This window comes from Fringilla coelebs (genome assembly GCF_963513975.1).
Source record: "Fringilla coelebs genome assembly, chromosome: Z".
NCBI classification, from domain to species: domain Eukaryota; kingdom Metazoa; phylum Chordata; class Aves; order Passeriformes; family Fringillidae; genus Fringilla; species Fringilla coelebs.
In genome coordinates, this window is record NC_140031.1 from 33,859,778 (window position 1) to 33,878,025 (window position 18,248).

At 39.1% G+C, this 18,248-nt stretch overlaps 2 protein-coding genes across 2 annotated transcripts in view; one reads left to right on the plus strand and one right to left on the minus strand.

The window, feature by feature from the left end:
- DENND4C (DENN domain containing 4C) overlaps nt 1-6,785 on the plus strand; it is a 70,442-nt gene extending 63,657 nt beyond the window's left edge. Inside the window, exons 30-33 of the mRNA XM_084225863.1 lie at nt 372-489; nt 2,119-2,272; nt 3,352-3,416; nt 4,088-6,785. Of these exons, the coding sequence (XP_084081989.1) occupies nt 372-489; nt 2,119-2,272; nt 3,352-3,416; nt 4,088-4,224 (474 nt within the window). The 3' untranslated portion in view covers nt 4,225-6,785. The remainder of the gene's footprint in view (nt 1-371; nt 490-2,118; nt 2,273-3,351; nt 3,417-4,087) is intronic.
- A 6,625-nt stretch (nt 6,786-13,410) lies between these two features.
- On the minus strand, nt 13,411-18,184 carry RPS6 (ribosomal protein S6). Its single transcript, XM_084224794.1, has 6 exons — nt 18,119-18,184; nt 17,211-17,342; nt 16,127-16,337; nt 15,614-15,760; nt 14,360-14,517; nt 13,411-13,576 (listed from the first exon to the last, which is right to left on the minus strand). Exons 1-6 carry the CDS (start codon nt 18,122-18,124, stop codon nt 13,481-13,483), a joined length of 750 nt encoding a protein of 249 aa, XP_084080920.1. The 5' UTR covers nt 18,125-18,184; the 3' UTR covers nt 13,411-13,480.
- Nucleotides 18,185-18,248: the final 64 nt, after the last annotated feature.

Consider the following 18,248-nt stretch of genomic DNA (forward strand, 5'->3'; position numbering starts at 1 on the left):
ACCAAAATGTTCATCAGGTCAGAACATATTGCAATATGGTATGATTAGTAGTACAGATCAAGTACTCTGTCTGGTGCACGAATGATATTTCCAGATACATACCCAAAAATATTTTCTCCAGATGCCTGTAGAAAACTAAATGCTCTTCATACATAAATTATAAAAGATAATTAAATGCTGCAGTACTTGTGACTACTCTGGTTGAGTGCAGTTTAGTGTAGAGAATAACATCTGCTCCTGTTTGTTATATTCAAGTTAAATAAAGTTAACCTTCTTTGTTCACAAAAATAGTAAAAGGGCAGGAGTTTTAAATAACATAATACTGTACTGGTGTTTTTAAAACATAATTCCCTTTCCTCATGTGTTCTTAGCTTCCTTTGACATCTCTTGCTCAAGATAGCAAGCTAGTATACATCCATCTTCTATGGGACAATATCAACCTCCACCAAGAGCCGGGGGAGCCCCTATATACATCTTGGAGAAATCTCAGTAAGTAAAACAAATGCTACAGAAAGCAGACGGGGAAGAGACTATGGAAAGAAACTGTTGGTTTATAGCGGCTGAAGTGTACACAGCCCATCAATTTGCAGTATTTTGTTAGTATCTGAAGCATCTGCAATCCCTTAGGTACTTTGGGTACCAAATTTGGGTATCAAATCAGTTGTGAAAATAAGTTTCATCTGCTTATCACATGTCATACACTTACAAGATGGGAGGAATTGCTGATTGTTTTAGATATGGTGTTAAATAACCCTCACTTCATTTGAATGCATTAAGTTCCACTTCAGTTTCACTGCATTATCTTGTAATAGCTATGCAGGCATGTACAAGAAGGCTGTGTTACAAAAAAGTATTTTTTACTTCTGTAAATGAATGAAACATCACCAGTCCCTTCAATAGGTACATTTGGCACCCCTCCTCACTGTCAAAAAGTAAGAGCAAAGAAAGCCTTGTCTAGCATAAAAACAGGCAGACTGGTTATAAGAACTTAAGGACTTCCTTACTTCTGATCATCAGAAAACCTTCTAAGTCCATGTTTTAACTTTTAAAAACTATGCTAAAAACTATGTCATGTGCTAATTTTGGTTCTAAGGAATTAAAAAGTGTTTGTTGAAAAATGTCTTTAAAATAAAGAGACTGATTGGAAAATTACAGTCAAGAGCACAGAACAACATGTTATTTCCCTCAGATTCTACAAAGCATATTGATGTGACCACATGGATGAAAAGCATCCCCAAATCATCTAAGCATGAATAAAGATGCATATATATATATATGTAAACAAAGGAGCAAAGGGCCTGTTGCCTGTTTTAGATGTGGAAATAAAATAGGCCATATAGCAGTGTCAGAAAATATTCTGAAAATGCAAAATTACATTTGTAAAGCATTGTATATGTCAGTTTGATGAAAACATCATATCGATGTGGTGAAGATAAATAGGCCTGGTCTGCAATTCATTTACACACCCTGCACTCAATGCCTAATCTGTAAACTTACTTCCTTGCCAGTTCATGGACTTTTTATTCCCTCATGAGTCACGGTCTTCCAGAAAAAAATAGTTCAGTGTTATTCTGAGCATGGCATTTTAAGTGACAAATCATGATGGTAAATGTCTTGGTCATTTTCTTTTCTGTTTGGTTCAACTTTGCATTATCTATTTCAATATATATCCCAAAGTTATCAGTTAATTGTAGGTGGCTTTTAAGAAGGGCTTTTATAAGAAAAGTTTCTTTGCTAAGAAAAGTGACACTTCTATTTTATTTCTCTTCCCTTGTGTAACAATAATCTTCTTGCAGTGAACCTAATTTTTAAGTACAGAAATCAAATGCAGCTAACCAACCATCAGAGGCAACATCTGATGCTGGGTACTCTTCAGTCTCATGTATTTCTCTGTCATGTGGGACCTCTTGCACATGGATACTTGATGCATCCTGTAACTTCTGGGTAGAGTTACTTTTGAGTGAATACTATAAGCAGACAAGGTCCTCCCATTATAACAAATTTCTCTAGATTGAGTGGAGGTTCTCTATGTGTATCTCAGTTTTGGAAATACTTCTGCTTATTAAAGTGAAAAAAAGTCTTTACTGCTGTAATAGTCTGTATGTTTCCACTTCCCAGATTCTTCTGAAAAGAAACCCTCCACACTGGCAGAACATCAGCAGGCAACAAACACATTGTTAGAGAACATCAAACTAAGTATTCAACACAATGATGTTATGACACCAATCAACCTCCTCCTACAGAAAGTTAAGCCAGATGTGAAACGACAGAGGTAAAAGCATAATCTCTTCTTAGTTTCTCCCCACTAAAAATTAAATAAGATCAGACTGTGTATGTTTCTTAGTGATAATTTTATAAAGACCTCTGGGAAGATTCCATTTCATTTGTGTCCACCAAAAACCATGTGTATTTTTTACACCTGTGTTACAAACAGATGTGCTCTATATTCAGATGCATAGTTCATCCAGATCAATTAGGTGAATGTGATTGTTTAATAAAAATGGACATTTTACAATGAGTGAGAAAAATGCAGGTGTTAATTACACAGATTTTGATGTTGCTCCAGATCTAGCAAATTGATAAATGTAAGTGTCCTGTTGCAGTGTGTGGAATATTCTCCTAGTTATATCTTCTGAAATTCTAGCAATCTGGAGTACTGGGTAAGAAAAGTGAATGCAGCATGAGTCTCAAAGAGAGGGAGATGTGTAAATAATTCTTGTATTTTGTAACCTGCATTGCAGTTCAAGGAAGGCTTTGTACAAAATCACGCTCTGAAGTAAATTACAGCAGAGACAAGACGTGTTTGAAGTTTGTCATGCTAAGTCATCTTTGTTTCTGTGTTTTGTAGTTACTAAAAATAAACAGAAACTGCTCTGTTTAGAGAAGCATCTTTATGACTTCCACAAGGAGGAATAAATAATTCCTGATTATTTAATGATACCTATTTCTGAGATTGACCATGACATTCTGAAACAAAAAACAAAAGTATGGGTGATCTGAAAGAAACCCATACCCACACATTGCTTTATGGTCAGGCAGGAATGAATTAATAATAAATAAAAACATGGTGGTTTTTTTAAAATTTCATGTTTATGAGGCGTTTCTTTGGCAGAGGAATTTTTCATAAAAAATGTAACTACTATGATTTGGGAGTAATGTGGCTTTCTGCATCAAGTAAAAGTATTCAGATATTAAAAACCTTTAAGCTAGTAGTCATGTAGATTGGTCACTTTTTTCACAAGCAAGCTTAACAGAACAGTTTTAGAAACTACATAATGGAAGTCTTCAATATTGATTTGGAAAGAAGATAGTTGATCCTTTCATTAACTCACCTTCAAAATATTCCCCTAGGAGTTTTTACAGGGAAATTCTTTTCCTGTCTCTGGTGTCTCTTGGAAGAGAAAACATTGACATTGGTAAGAAAAAAATACTGTGAAATGTATAATCCCAGTGGATATTTTATGTGAAAGCTAGTGTAAAAAATCTGTTTCTAAGATTCAGTTGTGTTTTAGTGAAAATTACTGCACTGTCAGTCTTTAGGTGCTGCTTTTATGTAAATATAATTCAGATGGAATGATTAATTTTGACTTTGTTTGAAACCAGTAAAGAGTTACTTTAAACAAAGAGTATTTGAATAGCTTGAAGTTTTAATTCTTCATGTCTGAAAGCTTGTTTCCAGTCTTGTCCATTTTTCTCCGACCCACATATCAGACCTATGTTATCTAAACACCTGATTTCCTACCCTCTACTGATCTCTTCTATCCTGTCTTCTATTTGGTGCTACACAATCAAAGTGACTCCCTTATGGAATGTGATAGGGGGAACTACACTGGGAACAGGCAAATGGAACTGTGAAAGATGCAATGGGCATCCACTTTGTGATGTGCTGTGGTGCCACAACCTCTTATGGGGATGTTTTTCAGGTCTTCTGAGAAGGTGTATTTTGAAAAAAAAAACCAAACCAGCATCTAGTTAATGAAGATAATTTTGTTACTATACAAAAATCACCAAAAGCATTTTATAGGAATAGTAGTGTGCATTGTACAGTGTTTCTTAAATAACCTCCCCTGTGCTTTTTCTATTTCAGAGGTCTTTGATAGTGAATACAGACTTGCACTTAAAAAACTCCCAAAGGAAGTTCTTGAAAAGATGCAGAGAATAGACGTTCCACCAAGCAGCAGGGTTGAGTGTTGCAGGAAGTGGTTTGGAGCACCTTTAATATAAAAGCAAGGAAGACATACACCATATTTTGGAGAGACAAAAGCAGAGCTGAACAAACCCAAGAGCATGGTGACATATACACTTTTGCGTCTCAAAAAATGTTAAATTGAGCAATTTGTCAAATCAGTTTGAAGTGCAACATGTATTCTTCTCATTCATTTCATGAGCATAGTGTAAAATTTTTCAAAATGTTTTAAAATGATGAGTTTGTTTCAGTGGTTGATCTGCTTTTCTCAAATATATATTTTTTAATTTCCTCAAAATTTTCCCCCACGATATCAAGTTGCTCAAAAAGCTGATGATAAAGCAGCAGTCTATAGTTGGTGACTTTCTTCAGGGCCACCAATATCGGTGTATTTTAATGAAGTACTTTTCCAGGGCTCAGATTATCAATGCTTTTTAAAAATGACCTTTACCTAGAGAGGGGTCCTTTTATTAATGTGTGGTATGGTTGTATGAATGTAAATATTTGACACCTTGGATTGGAAGCTGCAATGCAGTTGCTTTCATCAGATAGTACAATAAATTTCATCAGACAGTACATTAAATTGCTACCCTTCTCCTGACTCTTGTCCCAGTCAGTATCCTGAATTACCTTTGCTGACCTTTTCAAAATGTGTATCTACAGCTGTGAGAAAACAGAGACTTACACTCAACTTTCCTGTATTCTCTATCTGATAAACTATAAGGTTCTGTAAATGTACTGGCTGCTTTCTCCAAAGAAGGATAAGCTTCTACACAAAGCAGCTCAGAAATGGATGGCATTCGAAAAATTATGTAGGAAGCTCAAATGGTATTAAAATACACACAAGAATTGTCAACAGACACTGCCTGAAAAAAAAATTATGCTTTATACTATTTGCATGTGTGTTTAAGAGGTGTCCTCCTCAAATTCTTTATCACCCTCTCCCTTGGTTTTATACTAGCCTGTGGGTTAATTATTTTGCACTGATAGTCCAGATTCAATATTTCAATTAAGATGTATTTATAAATGTGGTCTTCAAGTGTATATTAGCAGAAATGAAGTACTTATGTGTATGCTCTGAAAAGATGTATCCATCTTTTGTATTGCTTCTAGTGGCTAAGACACTTCCTCACCTCACATATTTAGACTACAGTAGTCGTAGTCTTGGCAAGGAGAGTCTGGATACTGGTCAACAGTGTAAGTGTTTCTGTTACTTGAAGAATATGGTAAAATTTATTCCAGGTTTTTGCTGAAAGGTAGTGGTATGGCTTTTGCAATGGAATAATTCATAGAGAAAAAAATATATTTGTAGCATGTAAAAGGCATGGCTTAAAATACTAATTGCATCTGGGTATGAATGTATTTACTTTTAAAACTTTTTATTCTTCAAAATGATGAGGGATGAAAATCTGTCTGGAACAATTTTTTACATGAAACAATAAAACCAACTTTTTTTTCATGAGGTGAAAACAAGGGAGTTGCACTGTATATGACAAAATATATTTACATGATAGACTGATGCCTTGTATTTTGTCTATAAGTGCTGGTCCTAAGTTAATATGGGGATATTATCTGGACAGATTCTCTCCTGATAAAACTGTTGCGCTTTCTCAACAATTAAAGCAAGAAAGCACATAATTATTGTTTTTTTAATTATTCTTTATTCTTTGGGTGCACAGTCGCTTGCTGATATCTGACCTACGTCACATAAAGAACAGTCCTTGATTCTTCATCTTTTCCTCTTTTCTCCAGTTACATAATTGACATGGTTCCATCCTTCTAAAATTCAAGTTTATCTAAAGCATTGGTCCAAACAACTTAATATTTCTACAAATTAAAGTCAGAAAATTTTTCTATGTAACTCTGTGCATTATTTTCAACAGACAGCTACACAAAGACCATTATTTTTGAGCCTTAAATAGACAAACCATGTGATTATGTGATGCAACCTGCAAGGAATCAAGTTTTAGTCACACTTAAATTCTCCCAACTCATTAAATGGCAAGGAAAATCTGTCTAGTCAATGCTGTTTTAGATACATGACATCCAAACAGTTGTAAAACATAGTAAATAACTATTATGAACCAGTTTCCATAAACACATCATCTTTATTTCTGAACAACTTTCTTATATGTTGCTGAAAATATAGACTAATGAGGGAGTAGTGTTGTAAAGACAGCAAAGCAGATTGTGTCACAACATCTGCTGTTAATTGTTAAACTTTTCCCAGCTATATACACTAAACAAAAAAAAAAAAAAAAAAAAAAAAACCAAAAAAAAACCAACAAAAGTAAAGCCAGAGGAGAAAAGATCAGCTGCAGAATTGGACTTGCTTTGATTTGCTCTTGCATTTTGGCATTTTTGTACACTACAAATTAATTGTTATTCCTGGCGTAGGCACCTGGATTTCAGAGTGGTGGAAGTCCTGCATGTAGCTACTTGAAATCTTGAATATGCATATTAGAATTGATTCTTTAATATAGAATAAAAAAGGAAGACCTTTTCCTTTTTGTAGGGAGTTTTTAATGCTTAGGTTCTAGAATAGCTAACTAATCAGTTTTTTTTAATGTAATCCATAGCTCAGATGAAAAGGGAGATCTCTGAAAACAATTTATTTTCATCTCAGATTTTTTTTTGGCGGGGGGGGGGGGGGGGGGGGGGGAAGTAAGTTTCATAAAATCTGGCCAAAAATAACCAGGGACAAGTTTTGAAAGTCTTTTGTGAGTGCATTGCAAACACTTTTGTTCTTCTGAAAATAAGGCACTAAAGGCAATTTAGTTGACAGGATGAACTTCTTGGGCTACATGGGGATGACTTAGTAATGTACAAATGCTTCTAACTTGTTTGACAACCACTCCTAGGAATTCAAATTTATCTGAATCCATTATATACATTACTGATCTGAGCAAAGTGTTGTGAAGGATGGATGAGGATAAGCTAGATTTTGGTTCTGTTTTTCTGTCAATATAAACTGAAGAAGTAGCATTTTGCTCACTTGGGAAACTCTTGCCTCTACATACTCTTTCTAGTACCTCAACAGCCAGTGTTCAGGAGATGATTCTTCTGTCTATATATTTTGTAATTCCCACATGCAACCTGAGGAAAACATTTGCAGATCAGCACTAACTTCAAAACATGCAAAGTGAGCACAAAATGAGGGTGTAGAGCAACCTGATAACAGAAGTGGATGCAAACAATGAATTTCAGGTACGCCCAAGAACTGAGAAAGTTTGTATTGGAAGAACAATTATCAAAGAGAAGCTTACTTGAATTGTTTCCATAAGGATGTTGAACTGCAGCCAGTTGTGCTAAGATGCTATCTTGCACCTTTCACCCAGCTATAAATCAGTTACGTATATGGCTTGTGTGTTCACATGCAGAGAGCTGGGTTTTTTGTGGAATTAAAACAACAAATGAAGTCTTAAATGTCTAAAATCAGGATTCTTAAGTTAAAAAGATTTTCTATATTAATTATATTCTGGCACATCACTAAAACCTGACAACTTTGAAAACATTTTAGGCCTAGGAGACTGATGTGGCTGCAGAGTTGGCGCAGTAATTGGTACCAGTTTTACATTTTGCTAGAAGCATCTGTATATTACTTATAATCATATCCTGTCTTCAAATTTTATGTAACTTAAGTTTAGACAATACAATTGTAATGGAAAATACTTTATTTACTATATGTGTTTCAAACTAAATCAATTTTGCAAGTAACTTAGTCTTATTCCTGGTGGAATTTCACATTGGTTAAGCTCAAGCTACATTGCACTTGTGAATGAGTAATGTTCTATTTTAACTGTGAATTAATGGCTTTTTTGTATTGCTGCAGCTAAAAGAATATACCTTTCATTGAGTTTACTGCTTTCCTTGAATAACTGCAACATAGGGGATATTTTTAAAATGTATAATAAATTAGATAATAGAAATTATATTTTTAAAACAAATTGTTAAAATGTAAGGAACTGAAGAATCTACTCAGTAGGCTTTTCTTTTTGAAACTTTTAATTCAACAATTATTTCAATGCAGATAACTCGTATTATATTTACAGTAAGCAGGTAATCTTATTCACATAATTGTATATTTTCAACAAAAGGTTCTTTTTTTTCTTTCAACTAATAAGCATCCTAAAATGCATTCTGTATATCCACTTTTCACTATGTATCTTTTAAAAAACGAACACCCTTTTAACTTGTAAGAGTTGAAACTGAATGGTTGAATTGGATTTTAGTTCTGTAGTCTCCTGTGCTGTATATTGTGATGCATACATGAGAGGATCGGATGGCGTTTTTATTTGTTCTTTCAGTCTGCATCAACCATTGGTGCAAATAAAAGGGATTGTTTGCTGTTGTTTAGAAGCACATTAAACTCCTTAAAATAAACTATATTGTAACAAGGATGAAATGATGTAGTGTGAATAAATTATGAATCTATTAAGTGAGCTGGGAAGCTTAATGCAATAAAATTTGCACTGGTTTAGAGACTGTTTTGAACTGTTGAAAAATGGCATCCATTTACTATGCTTTGATTAACAATTGTTTCTCTGTAATATTTTTGTACATTGGACAAAAATTTGAGTTTGAAAGGGCACTCTATATCCTAAATTCTGTATAGATATTCTAGACTAAGAAACAATTTTTAATGTTGTTCCCAAAATAAAATATATATGCATTCTGTGTAAAAATGTGCCACTGTTCAGCTTTTTTCACCACTGGAATTTAAATGACTGACAGAATTTAATCTTAAGTGTAAATTCAACCTATAGTTCGGCAAAAGAGTTTTGACTACTTTTTTTGGTAATTATTTCACAGTACCTCAGTGGCTTCTGAATGATGGGAAAGAGCAGAGGCAGGGGGAGAGGGAAATAAAAAATGTGACTCACCTGTGGAGATGAGTGATGTGTGATGGCTCTGTGGCACCTCCAATGAGCACTGGGCATCAGTAGAGGTAAGAATGGGTGAAAACCAGGGCCAGTGTGACAATGTGTAAAGCTCTGGTTTGTAGGAAAAGCATGGCCCCTGGCTTCCTGAGGATAGCTGATGCTCTCTGCAGCATATTTATGGCTTTACTTGGGAGAACACTTCCCAGGAGTTCTGGTTTTTCAGTGGCTTCATAATGGGATGTCAGAGTGATGCTTTCACCTGATGCATCCTAGCTAGTCAAAGCATTGGTGGACCTCTTGACTCATAACATAGTTGCAGGTTACATGTAGTTTCCAGGGTTGTTTGTTTCTTTTTTTTTAAGTTTATTTTGTTGTTGTGTTTTTATGGGGCAGGGATAGGAGTGAGCCTGAGATGAAATTTAAGGAGTAGAAATTGCCTCAGGCCTTCACGATTGAGTATCTTTCAAACCCCTTCATGTACGGCAGTGAGTTTATTAATCTGACAGTAACAATAAGAACACAGGACCGTAAAAGCCTTTCTCGGCTGATGAGACTGATGTGCACAGATTGATATCTTGTGGAGCAGATTCATAATAAGCCCATATTTCCAGACCTATTTTTAGATAGCTGAGGAACAGTTAGTCTTTTGGATTTGTGTATCTTGCAAGCATCACACTGATTTTCCTTGTTTTTCTTTGCTTTTGTCACTGCTGACTTTTCAATAATGCTGCTTGCTAAGAATATCTTAGCATTTCCTACCCTTCATGTGGCCCGTTGAGGGAGGGAGAAAAGAGGGAGAATGCTGTGCAGGAACAAATGCTTCCATTTGAGGAATCCCCAAAGAAGCATGAACACAGGGTTTGGGTTTGAAGCTGTATAGAGGGAATTGCTACTTCCTGTGTCAGAATCTGGTGGGAAATTTGAGGGAATGCGATGGTAAAATAGCAGAAGGTGTTTGCTTAAGGAAGCTCTGATGCTTCATGTGTTCAGAACAACCTTGAGTTGGGAGTTCCCTGCTCTTAGTGATAGTTACTTCCATCTCTGTAAAGACAAACTTCTACTGTCTAGAAAGAAAAGGAAGAGCCAGCTAACTTGCCAGGCTGGAAAACTGGATAGGGTCCACAAGTAATCTGAAAGGTCTTGCCTCTGTGTAGGAATAATCGCATGTGCCAGAGCAGCTGAGCAGGAAAGGCCTTGTGCTCCTGATGGTCATCAACCTGACCCCGAGACAGCCCTAAAAATGCTCAGACTTGACAAGCCACTGCCCTGCTTCAGTGGGTGTTTGCACATTATTGTTTTCTAGAGTTGCCTGGAGGCATCTCAGTGGTTCCATGGAGTTGGGGGGCAGACAGAAACTGCTGGGAAGAGCAGGGACTCACTTCACCTTAGTAGTTCAGAGGGGTGTTTCTTCAAGATGCTTTCCTTTGGCATTTTTTCCTCATTTGTTTTCTATGTCACACTGTCTGAATTCAGGCCTTGTTAAAAGTTATCCTGTATGTCAATGTTACATGTATTCTTTTTCCTTTGGTTGCAAAGAGGTGAAATGGCAACCAGTCAGGTTCTGACCAGGGTCCATTACTTGGCCAGAAGCTTAAGGTGTCTCTGAGTTTGCAGCCAAGACTTGCAGAAAGTCTGCTGTTAAAGAGCAGAAATCCTGTTGAAACTGCTGAGACATGCAAGGAAAAACTGTAATTCCCAGATAGCTGTTGGCATTGTGTTCAGTATCACAGGTTTTGAACTGCTGTTAAACTGTAAAGGGACTATTGCAGCTGGTGGCCCTGTTTTATTGCAGTTTCTACTGCACAGGGGCAGAGAAAACATCCTTTCTTCATTAGCCTCTTTCAGATTGGCCATTTGAGTCATCCATGACCTAAAGCCATGGTCAAAGTAGGTGACTGGCAAAACTCAGTATGAGTTTATCAAAGGCAGGTCATGCCAGGCTAAATTAGTAAGTGCTACAGAAAAAGAGCACGTCAAGAGAGCAGTATTGTTCAGCTGGTCCTTGGCAAAGCATGTGACGCTATTTCCCATAGCCTCCTCCTACACAATGGTCAGGTATAGACTGGATGGGGATGATCTGTGAGACAGGCAGGAATCATCTCATAGGTGATCAACGTGTTTTACTGAGAATGGCAGCCTGTCCCAAGTGGGGCCCCCCAAGGATCAGTACTGAGCTCCATGTTGTAACATCTCCACGAATGATCTGGATGATAGGACCAAAAGCACCCTCACCATGTTTGTGTCACTAAACTGGGGGACACGGGGGCACAAGCAGAACCACCTTTCACAGACCAGATGATCTTTCAAGGACCCCTCAAGGCAAGATTGTTCTTTGAATCTACATGCCCAATTTGCACTTGAAAGCCTAAGACTGTAGAAGGAAGCAGATGATATACTAAGGCAGCTCCAGGAAATGAGGGAGAAGAGTGCAGATGTGGAGGGATAGAATGTTAGAAAATAGTGCAGAGGGTAGTCTCACACCCGAGGAGTTGCAGCTGTACTAATCACCAAAGATTAGGAACAGGCCTGCCCTTAACAGGCTGCAGCTGTGTCCAATTAGAAGAGTGCTACCAAAGAGTGAGTTAGCTGGTTGAAAAGAGAGCTGCAATTTTTTGGTTGTGCTGTGAAGAGAGATGGGAGTTTGTTGGTTGTGCTGTGTAGAGAGTTGTTGGCTGTGAAGGAGTCAGTGCTGTGATAAGCTGCTCATGAGAAATCACAGAGAAGGTATGGAACTTTTGCAATACAATGACAACATGCAGAAAGGATTTTTTTGCTACTAGTGATAAGGCCATGTATTTCCTGGCTCCGACAAGGCCACACATCCTCAAAGCTGCATAAAAATAACCAGGACTCCACTGACCTTTTTCACACAATCATAAAACTGGATATCAGTTGCAGTGCTTCAAGACAAAGATGCAATCACAGCCTATATAGCAGAATAGCCTTTACCACTGTACTTAGTAGTAGGCTGTTCAGAACATTGGTGGTCTTGTCCTGGACACACCTCAATGCTTGTACACCCTGGCCTGAGTACCTCTTAACTGTGTGCAAGTATGTTTTACTAGAATTAAGAAGCTAGACAGTTATTTCCCTTCTGCAGATTGTAAATTTCTTAGCATTGTGAATTTCGTGAATGTTTCTCTTATCTACATTTTCTCTGGATTAATTTTTGCAGCTGAGTGACTAATGTGGATCTTCACTAATAAACTGTAGGCAATGAACATGGTCTCCATAAAAGAAATACACAGTAAAATGGTACCCTTTTAAAATTTTATTGACCTAGCCAGCATCAACTCATGCATAACTAATTACCAGCCCTCTTAACCTTTCCTGATTAGTTGTCCTTCAATAAGTCTCAGTTAAGTTGTGAAAGATGTTTTAAAGCTTGGTAACTGCTTTAGCCAAGTCTCTTGGTCCAAGGTTCCACTGTACCCAAGTGCTTCATGGCAAATTCTGTCCTTGTCAAGAGATGGGTATCCCATTATCCTAACATAAATTTTAAGTTCAAGGCCCAGAGCTTTGATCCTTCCATGCCCCTCATGTATGGGCAGATCTTGTCTTCCACAACTTCTGATTTTTTAGTCCAGATTTTTCATCTGATGCATTAAAATCTGCTTCCGGCCAGGTGGAATTAAATCAGAAGAATAAAAACCTTCTCAACTTTTTGAGATTGAGATTGTAATGAAGCCTAATTTACTAGAAACAGAAGCACCTATCTTAACAAAAATAGAAGTGGATCCAAATTACTAGACAATTTATTTAGCTGCAGACCATTTTAACATCCAACACATGTATTTTTAACTCTGAGTCAAATTCCCATTATCATCACTCAGTATACAGTGAATACTTTAAGACTACTGAAGTTTCTAATCCCCAAGTCAAATTTTTTTTCAACCTTTACAAGGTGCCTTCTTATGCTCAGTACCAATTTCAAGAGCAGAATGCTCCAGTACCTACAGAATCACAAGCATCTCATGTTTGCAGTAACCCAAAAGGATCATCAAGAGGACCACCAGGGCTCCTCAAAGGACTGCCCAACACTAAAGCTGTTCACTATGAGCATCATCCAGACATTCCCAGAACTCTGGAAGGTTTGTGGCCATTTCCTGGGGAACCAGTTCCAGTGAGCATCTGAACTGCACTTAATTCTGCCAAGAATCAGCTAAAGGTTTAAACTTTGACCATTATTATAGTCAGTATTAAAGTGAGTGACAATCTTTTCTTAAGAGAACTGCATCAAGATAATGATTTGTGGTTCTAGTTTGGGGTGCATGACAGAGTAGAGTCTGAACTCCTGTTTAAGAAATTGCCAGTAAGAACATGCACTACAAAGTCTCATACTGAAAGTTCACCACCAGAGGAGTTTATTGGTTATTAAATGTAAGTCTTTTTAGTATAGGGCACAACATCTTTACTTCTGACTTGATTCAGACTTGGATGTAGAAGCCCTCAAAGAAGAAAGCCGGCGCCTCTTGGCAATCTGCTCCTGGCGCTTCTCCTTGGCTTCCTGAAAGGCATGAAATGTGGAGATGTTACGTATCACTGAGCACTTCAAAACACAGCAAGAAACAAACCAGGGAAAATGCATCTTGAAGGAATCAATTCTGTAACTCAACAGTGCAAAATAAGTTCCCTTTTACAGCTCGGAAGAATTCTGCAATTATCCAAACGACCCGACCTGTGTCTTTGCACAGTATGCAAACACTCAAAACTATGTTACACTGCACACCAAAATATGTCACTATGCACGCCCAAAATTTTAGTTAAGAAACTGATGTAGAGTTTTCAACACAACAAAGGTGCAGCTCTCTGTTTCTATCTGGAAGTAACAAACTGTGCCAAATATTTCCAACTGTATTGCTTTCAGTACTACTTCAGCAGTCACTGAATACCTTTTTTGCTAGCTTATCCTCCATCAAGATCAACTGCGGAATCTCCTTTCTCCACACTATCAATCAAATGCTTGGCCAACTTGAAGTTAAACCAGAATTCATTTGAACTAAAACAGCTACAGAAAAAATATCCTCAGAAGCCATAACTGTCTATTTCCTTCAAAAAAGGCCCTCAAATTAGTGATCTTGGTTAATTTCTATTCTCTATGACAGAAACAGAACATATATTCCAAAACGCCAAGTGACCAGTTTATACTCTTATTTGGGCACTAATATTCAAAATGAGCAGGTACAGAGCAGCCGTAGGCATAGGGCTGGTTTGCCATATAGTCCAGTTTACCAAATCCCTTGATTCTGGAGCCATATTCCATACAGCTAAGGTAGAATGGCAAACGTACCTTCATCCTCTTGGCCAACAGCTTCGCGTACTCTGCAGCTTCCTCCTTGTTCTTCTGAGTGCGCTGCTTCTTCAGGGCAATACGCCTGCGCTTATGCTGCAGCACTCTAGGAGTCACCAGTCGCTGGATCTTGGGAGCCTTCGTTCTGGGCTTCTTGCCTAAAAATCACTACGGATCAGTGGAAATGACACAGTACCTTCCAAAGAGGCCACAGGCCTCACCCAGCCAACTTCAGAGTAAGTTTGATTTACTATTACAGCAACACTATTTAGCATACTACACATTACAGCAATTATACAGAGTTCAACATCTTCACAAATTTTGAAGGAAATATTATCAATTATCACCAAACACAGCATTACCAATATACTGTCTTAATGCTCATGACTTGTTATTAGAAATGAAGTGAGAATTCCTAGCTTCTAAGCAGACCTGTCTCCCTTAACTCCCCCCAAGACATAGATTTTTTTAATAGTAAAAAGGAATCAATTATATAGCTTTCAGAACAAGCCACTGTTTCCAGAATTAAGAAGACATCTACAATTTTACTTAGGTTTGACAGATCAACTGTCCACAGTGGGCAAACAAAGCACACCACACACATCTGTAAAATATAATTTCACTAGGCAATCCTGACAGACTTTAACAGTCACACACCATAGTCTGATATCCACCAGGATCGTGTTCTTGAAGAATATGAGAAAACCATTTCCTATCATGTGTTCCTTTCCCCCACAAACTTTCACAGTACTCAAGTCTAATCACAGTCTTCTAAAAGCAAAAAAACCCCAAAATTAAAATCTTACACTGCAATACAGAGGCAGTAAGGAAAGCAGTGCCCTGCCAATAAGACTTCATGTCAGACTGCCTGCCATAAGCAGGAAGGGAAAAAAAAAAAACCTCAACATTTTCTCTATACATTGCCTTCTCCCCCAGCCCCATTAGTTTTAACATTCCACCTTGTATCTAACTTTCTTTCATTAGCAACTACTTTTGGGTTATTACTAGAAACACTAATAAAAATTACTCCCGATTCTATCAAAATTTCAAGAACAAACAGTGACAAAACATGGCAGAGGGGTGAAGGAAATGAGGCAACCCTACTTTCCACACGTTGTAGCTGACAAAACTTAAAATACAGTGAACGTCAACTTCCCAGATGCACTACTAACTGTGCTTTGTCCAGGGCAGTAGGCTGGACACCTCAGCAGTTATCACAAAAACCTGAAGAGCTGTACTACTGGGAGTTCTTACCCTCTTTGTTCAGAGGCTTCCTCACAACATACTGGCGAACGTCGTCTTCCTTCGAGAGGTTGAACAGCTTGCGGATCCTGGAGGCCCTCTTGGGACCGAGACGACGGGGCACAGTTGTGTCAGTCAGCCCAGGAATGTCCTTTTCACCTTGGGGAATGTAAGTTTAAACATGCCAATTACTACACTACTGAGCACCAGGTTCAGCAGCAAAACCCAAAGTTTAAAATATGCAATAATTCAAGGTAATGCTAGGTAATCTTTGGGGGTCAATAGCACCACCCCAGCCACCCTTGGCTGCTTTGACATGATCAGATTGCTGCAGCAACAAGAAGTGTTTCAGTAATCAGTTTTAACATTACAAGAAGGCAATGCTCAGAGCACTTGTAAGACACATTCACACACTGGAACTGGGACTGCCATTTCCATTCCATACAACTTAGCAACCACCATCAAGCAGGCTCCTTCCAGGTGCCTGTGTTCACCTATTTATTGGCTGTTCACTCAGACTCTTACCCTTTTTCACTATGACCAAGTTCAGGACACTCAAGTTTGCATCAACGATGCAGCCACGGACAGACTTGCGCTTTCTCTCGCCAGTTCTCCTGGGGCGATAGCAGGAATGGCCCTTGCTGAGCAGAAGGCGGACACGTCCGTGAGTCAGGACACCCTGCTTCATGGGGAAGCCTTGCTTGTCATTGCCACCGCTTATCCGGACAACGTATCCCTACGAAAACAGAAAAACTTCCAAGTTACTCACGTTTTTATTTCCTTTAGTAGCCGCCACAAGAGACTGCACGGAACAACGGAGCAGCATGTCCATGATTCAGCTGAAGTCACTGTTACCAGCAGTGCAAACAACTTTAACCAACACCTTTTCAACACTTCAGCCATTTTACTTAAGAAATGTAAAAAATACCTCTCTATACCAGAATTTACAGTTAGTGTGATTCATATCCCTTTAAAGTTTTATTGGAAAGTAATAGCGTAAAACCTCATACCATTACTGTCTAGCATTTCTGCAACTGTAAGCTTAATTAAAGACAGTTATCTTCACAAACTGGAAATATGCACAGAACACAGGAGTGTCTAGAGTAGCGATAAACAGGAAAAAGGGTTTGACCCCTTTCCTTGTAAAGATGGCAGCAGAAAAAAAATCACATTCCTCAAATTCAGCTGCACAGTCCATATTAACACTAACTATTCCAAGCCCATCCATCAGGCCAAGCATGTTTTTTCCCATACATTAGCAGCAGTTTAAACAAAGTCAATTTTGAACAACCAGCAGTTTTATACTGCAGATTTAAGCTGTCCTGAACACCAAGAGACAGCACTTAAATGAAGAACAATAAGCTACTGTGAAGGGGAGCAAGAAACTCCAAACACAAGGCTTTAAAAAGCAAACCCCCCACACTCAGGTAAAGTACTGAAAGAGCCTAGCCTAACCAATAAGTTCAATACATATATGGCAAGAGAACCTCTTATCTTGACCACCAAATGCACACCATACAAGCACTATAGCTGACTAGTGCATGCTGGAGAAATTTTGCATTTTAAGCTCCTCAAATAAAATTCTTACATATTCTTCTGCACTACTTACCTTCCACTCCTCACCAAGGGAATCAGCCAGCACCTCCGTGGCCATTCGTTTTTCATAAAAGGTCCTGAGCTTACGCTCATCGTCTACTTCAATGAGCTTTTGGCAACCAGTAGCAGGAAAAGAGATGTTGAGCTAACAAAAAAAAAAAAAAAAAGGAAAAAAATCCGGTTGAAACTTTTGAAGAAAGATTTTAACACAAAATTAGAATTTACCCGATGGTTTGAGCTTGACTTTTCAAAGCTGGGATTCTACAGGAGCTTACAAAAATGCTCACCAGAAAATCCTGTCAAAAAACCTGCCACCACCACACTTGGGAGAACCAAAGCAAGGAGGCCCATGTTCGGCCGCACTGATCTGTGAAACTCCTTCAGTCGCATAGAAAACTTATTTTCTTTCAGCCACAGGTCGATCACAGAATGCGAGCAACAGAAACCTGTGCTCTCCTCTTCCTACACACCCCTCACAGCACACGCCGCATTAGACAGACATGCAACTCACTGCAAGGGAGCCGCACCTGCTGTGGGGGATCACTCGTACTTTCCGGGGGCCGCTGCAGAGCACAGCGCTGCACGGTCGCCCGCCGCCACTGCCTCCGGTACAGCGCACACGGCACCTCCTTACCGGGCCCTGCAGTCGACTGCACAGGCCTCTCACCCGCAAAACCCCTGCCGAGCCAAGCGGCTGCTCCGGAAGCCGGGCGCTCCGCAACCCCGCGGCAGCAGAGCCCCGGCCGAGGAAATGCGGCCCGCAAGCAATCCACTCGCATCCGCCCCGCAGCTGCACTCCAGCCCCGCCGCCAGGGACCATCGCCCACCAAGGGCGGCTCTGCGGGCAGCGCCGCCACCATTTAGGGCGGGGGAACCCAAGCCCCCCTACCCGAGCGCGACCCCGGCCCGGCGCGGCCTCACCTTCATCCCGCTCAGGTCTCGACGCCGCGCGAAAAGGCCGCACTTCCGCCCGCACTTCTTACATACCCCCAGAAACTCTCGCGAGAGCGGTACCACACGCGTCCCACGTGACCGAATCTGCCCAATGCCC